Consider the following 6,000-nt stretch of genomic DNA (forward strand, 5'->3'; position numbering starts at 1 on the left):
GTCCGGACATCAAAGGACTCCAGACCTATATCTGGGCCAGCCCCGGAGTAGGACGGCAGTTGTATCCCGGAGTCGAGAAGCTCTGCTGACGCTGTCGCAACTGACCCTGAGGCGAACTCACCTTGCTGTTCTACCTGGAGCCTGCTGGCGCTGCCGCGGTCCATCTTTGCTGTAACCATCTGGGAACCTGCTGGCGCTGCCGCGGTCCACACTCGCTGAACCATCTCGGAACCTGCTGGCGCTGCCGCGGTCCACACTCGCTGAACCAACTGGGAACCTGCTGGCGCTGCCGCGGTCCATGCTCGCTGAATCATCTTGGAGCCTGCTGGCGCTGCCGCGGTCCACACTCGCTGAATCATCTTGGAGCCTGCTGGCGCTGCCTCGGTCCACCCTCGCTGAATCATCTTGGAGCCTGCTGGCGCTGCCGCGGTCCACGCTCGCTGAACCATCCTGGAGCCTGCTGGCGCTGCCGCGGCCCAACCTTCCGGAACCCCCCAGCTCGAGGATTGAGAGCTGTGCGTAGGGTCCCATTGCAACCGACCATCTATAAGACTGTCCCGCTACCTTGCCCCTTGCCACGAGACTTTCCAGATCTCTGGATCTGCTGTATATATTGAAACGATACTTATTGCCCGATAAAGATTGAAAACTCTATCTACGTGTGGTGTATATTTGTAGTGGTGTGGTTACTCTGCTGTACGATTCTAGGAGAGGGCCCTTCCGTCGGAGGCCTCTCGACATCGCTCGGTCCCTTCTCTGAAGGAGGGGTAGACCTAGGGGTGGTCAGTCAGACACCTTCTGCCCCCCCCTGGTTCGCCTTTCTAACAGTAAATAAGGTTTGGGCAAGGAAAAGGACGAACTCGAGCTGGACAACCTAAACAAATAGAGCCAGCAAATATGAATTACAGACCACAAAGCCAATGGTTAACAACAGATGGAATGCATTCCCAGGGGACTGTCCCCACGATGTTCTTAGCAAACCAGACAGCTTCGACATAAGAAGGGAAGACACTTTGCGAGTGCACCCCATTAGAGAACCGATAGATGAGAGAGTTGATATTCGAGTCTTAAGAAGAGTCTTAACGCAATGTGATGCCTTCAAGGACACAAGGAAATCTGATGTGGGTAGTGTACATTATTTTTCACACTTCTTAAATCACGCTAGAGGGCCAAGTATAGAGTTTGAAAGCTATGATCTCAACAAGGTCGAGGGCATTCAGGAGTTACAGAATAACTGAGGCGATTACGAAAACAGTGCGGAGTCAAAACTTACAAATCTTATATGAATAGGTCTCAATTTATATTGGAAAAAACTCAAAACAATTCCCACAAAAAAAAAGGAAATATAAAGATAGACACTAATGCAACCGATTGCCCTTGACCATCACAAGTTGTCAGAAAATGTTCTAAATTAATAGTCCAGTTTGTTAACAATCACCTGCTGACAGGATTGAAGTGGAACTTGATATCAACATAACACCTAAAAAATAATGCCTCCTCTTTTGTAAAATTAAAATTAAAAAAACAGCAGACACCTCTCCAACATTCTGTTGCACAGCTGAAGGTAGAAAGGGCTGAAATCAACTAAAAGCAAAGTCTTATCTTATCATATAACTTCCGTGGCTGCAATAAATACAGCTTCTAAACAGTTCACTGGACAGAGCAGGAGTCGCTGGATGTGTGGAGCACCTCCTTAAAGCTCTAGACAAAGGTCACCAACCAGCAGCATTGATCCTATTTGATGTTACAGCGGCCTTCCGTTCCATTAACCATCAAATCTTCCCAGATCAACAGAAAGGTAGTTGCTATTTTTAACCTGCTCTTGAAAGGTTCACCTCCTTTCTCTTTAGGTGTTCTCAACAAGTATCATAGTATTCTAAAAGGCTCTAGGTTTTCTTCCTATCCTTTCAAACATCAACATGTCACAGCCATCATCTGTCCCCTGAAGTTTCAACCTCCATTATCATAAGTATGCCAACGATAAAATGCTGGTGTAAAATTTGATTCGGCTAATCTCCACGTCACCTCCATCGCCGAAAATACAAATTAGGGAATACAATAACAGCAGTGGTGGCCTCAAACTTATAAAACTCTGTAAATCCTGAGATCCATAGGAACATTTCACTCACGCCAAATTGTTGAATACTATTGTTTTAAGAACTTGCCCATCTATCCGTTTCAATAACTCCTAGATCCATCCACTTTTTTCACTCTCTTTGCCTTTTATACCTTCTGCTGCCACATCTCCTCAGGTCTCCTTACCACCAACCCAGATTCAGGAAAGCAACCATGCCTCAATGCATGTAGCACATCCAATAAAATCTCTGGGTTCATACAGGTGTATTAGCATGACCTTTGGTAAAGTAATCATGAAGAAATGCTGAAGTTTCACACTGTTTGTTTTCAATAACATTTTCACTGGGTTTTCAAAAGGTGCAATACATTTTTCAAAGTAGGGATTACCACATTTTATCAAGGGATCTAAGCTCACCATCACTTTGATGTCATTACATTAATCATGCCCAATATCCCTTTTGCCAAGATCAATGCATTGATTAATAATCATAAATCATGTTCTCATCCCAATCACTGTGTCTGACTGAAAGATTTGCACAAATGGCCCTTTAGATGTGTTAAAAGATGGCATCTCAATGAACAGTCTCCTACGACACATTTGTGACTGGCATACTCCTTGCCCACCATTTCTCCGCACCCTGCCTTAACAGGATGCTTCAGTAACACCATAGTTTCCTCAGGGGACTCCATTTGAACAACCAACAAACTATTTTCAAAAGCTTTGGGGCTGCACATTTGTGAACGCCACCCAGAGTAAAGAAAAAAACGTTTTCTTTATCCAGTCCTGCATAGTTAACAATCCCCACAAGTAGGCAATCTAGAAACTTGCTTTGGTGATATCTGCTTGTGTTTTGAGACCTATATGAAGTAATTCACTGTATGGTCCCTTTAATACACGATATAGAGAAGGGTCGTATTATAAGTGTGTTTATTGGCCCGATGTGGCCAAAAGACTCCGAGTCTTAGTTATACAAATCTACAGAAATGTAGCATTTAAACCATTCATGCGACATCCATTTACCAACAGTAACACTGCATGGATGGAAAACAAAATGTGCACACAGTTCATAGCCAGCAATAACAGGGAAGAGGACTGATTTTAGAATAAAAACAAGGAAAAATGTGCCTCTGCTTTATTATCTAATAAGATGCCCTATGAACGCTCATCTGGCTACACAAGCAGACAGCAACCTCAATGCATTTAAGAATCTGGAAAACTAAAACAAACATTGGCAAAGCCAGCTGGATTGGCCTTAGCTGCAGACCTTTTGGCTTTGCTTATTTAGTAAGTAAATTTTTACACAAGAGGTCAGGTATCAGTGATGGGGTAGCTATTGTCCACTGCTTAAGTAAAACCAGCACTGTATGTATATATATATATATATATATATATATATATATATATATATATATATATCCACACACACGCACAGGGTATATATTGAGTGGATGACCACATTGTGCAAGAAATGGATGCTGTCACTCACAGTCAGGTAAGCCAATGATAGAAGTGTGCTGATGCTGTAACCTATTATGTATGCTGTGGTGGGTGGAAGCAAAATGTGAGTAACGATACAGCAGGCCAGTGGATGAAGAGAGCTGACTGAAAGCCCCATAAGTAAGAATGCATAGTATATATTTTTCTTTAATATAAAAGGTCCTCTCGAAGGCCAAACCTAAAAATCACCATGCTTGCTAAGCAGCTATACAAATCACTGTTTAAGATTGTCAGGAAGTATTTTCCTTGCAAAATAAAGGAACAGTCTTTCTTCAGTTAGTATTCTCTTTATGTTTACTATTCAACTTTTCGTTCCAGTGACAATTGCATTTCCATTAACAATTTCCAATATGACTAGCGGTTGGAGCCATTCAATGTCTTTGAAGATAGCACACATGGATAGTGGCAAATTTGCACCATCAAACATGCGTTTTAATCGACATAAAGCCTTACTTCCAATATCACCATTTAACAAAGCTTCCCAGAAAAAAATGACAATCCCCTCTGATCACCACTGCTTTATGGCCTGTTTGCTTACTTCACTAAAGAGGAGCAAAAGGATAAGCAAGCCTGCATGCAATGAATACTTTATATTCCGTCAATGTTTTTGTTTTCCCTCAGTGTTCCAGGTCTATCTTAAATTGGGCCCACGGCCACGACACTGACAGAAATGCACCAAATGACTAGTCCTGCTGTCTGGTTTGAAATGCTCATGTTTGAAATGCAATTTGCAAAAACCTGCACAAATGCAGACCTCTGGATAACATAGATACATCATTATAAACATATTCGACGAGTATTTTCAAAACACTGAGCAGGCACATTTGTAAAGCTGTCAAAAAGGTTTCGCTGCCCTTCTAATATCAATACACACTAAAGGTAAACATCCCGAAACATCGTGCGCTCTGCTCTGTAAGGATAGAGCGAAGGGGCTTTCCGGGGCCCTTCACACTATGTGAGAAAACAACGATTTAATTGTACCCATTTATTCATCTGTCAGTTGTAAAGCCCGTTTCCTGCTGAGTGTTTCAGGTGCCTATAGACAGGTGAGTGGGCGCCTGATGTGTTTGTTTTGTCGGATGTCAAATGCACTTCAAGGAAAACACCCAGTCAGTCATTGATCAATCTTCAGGCCGCCCCCTCCCCAAAAAAATCTATCCTGCCTCCAAGAGATTCAGTAGGGTGTACGTTTGACTATTGGATACCCAGCTAGTGGAGTGCCCTAACCCTACATATTCCATCTGACACTGCAGTCAAAGCAGAGAGGGTCACACACGCTGTGTGGCTGTACTGGGGACCCCAGGAGTGGGGCTGTCTCCTCTCAGACTCTGAGGGCAGAGCATGGCGAGGCATGTCTGATCAGACGTGAGCGATGACCCTGTAAGTGCTGAACCCCAGGGGACACCCCTATGAGAATGCTGGCGCGGGGGCACGTGTCTCTCCCACTGAAGCCCAGGAAGTGTGTGCTGTAGCTTTATTTGAAGCCCCCGAACCTCACAGAGCTGAGGACATGAAGCGCTCAGACAGGAGAAGGAAGGTACATGTACTCCCGCCTCAAACACACAATAAGCAATGCGAGGGGAGTGTCTGAGAGCAGCGCGGCTCCTGCAGCTCAGCCCCCGCCTCGTGAGCGGGACACGGGGGGTCCAGCCGCTGCCCTCCCCGGCTGGCTGCAGGGCAGGCACTGCCTCAGCCAGGGCAGCGGGCTGGCGCCACATGTGCATGTGTTATTGTTGTCCTGATGGCTGGCCGTACTGACCTGCAAGTGCGCCGCCATGTTGGTGTCAGGCTGGAGCCGGATTCACAGTGAGGGGGAGGTCCGAGGAGAGGAGGCGAGGGGCGGAGCCTGCGAGGCGGGCACAAGGTGGCTGTCAGACCTGCGAGCCGAGGACCCGCTACTCTTGTTTGGGTATAACAGTACTAAAGGCGTTCATTGTTGCGTTCTCGGAATCTGCAGACCTCTTTTATACTCTCTACTTCTGTCGGCATTACCATCATAAAAACTTGCCGACACACTCTGAATGTTTTGATTGTTGTTTGTTTTCTACTTAATCTGACTGACCCGGCTACGAACTACTGGCCCTCTATGTACTCATGGCCATCCCTTACTGAGTCATCCCCTTTATACTCTAACTTCCGGCTGTCTCGCTCGTCCCCAGTGCTGACTGTTAGTGCCCGTTTGGACCCGTATCAGAATAGCCCCCTCTCCATGAGGGCTTTGCCCTACATTTTGCCCATATTCACCCCCCACATGGGCCACCATTTAGGTGAACCAGGCAACAAAAGGGAGTTTGATGCACGTACCCTCATCACAAATCATATCCAAGCCCAGTGTTCATGTGTAAAATATTGCACTATTATTAGGGGTGGGTGACTTCCCACCTCAAGGAATAATCACAACCCATGTCAGGGCGAACCCTGAAAGT

At 45.5% G+C, this 6,000-nt stretch overlaps 1 protein-coding gene across 2 annotated transcripts in view; it reads right to left on the reverse strand.

The window, feature by feature from the left end:
* RANBP17 (RAN binding protein 17) overlaps positions 1–5,478 on the reverse strand; it is a 1,522,743-nt gene extending 1,517,265 nt beyond the window's left edge. For both annotated transcript variants that reach the window (XM_078653359.1, XM_078653358.1), the window contains exon 1: positions 5,334–5,478. In XM_078653359.1, coding sequence (XP_078509485.1) covers positions 5,334–5,351 — 18 coding nt within the window. In that variant the 5' untranslated portion in view covers positions 5,352–5,478. The remainder of the gene's footprint in view (positions 1–5,333) is intronic.
* Between the last annotated feature and the right edge of the window lie 522 nt (positions 5,479–6,000).

Source organism: Lissotriton helveticus, chromosome 7 (genome assembly GCF_964261635.1).
Source record: "Lissotriton helveticus chromosome 7, aLisHel1.1, whole genome shotgun sequence".
NCBI lineage: Eukaryota > Metazoa > Chordata > Amphibia > Caudata > Salamandridae > Lissotriton > Lissotriton helveticus.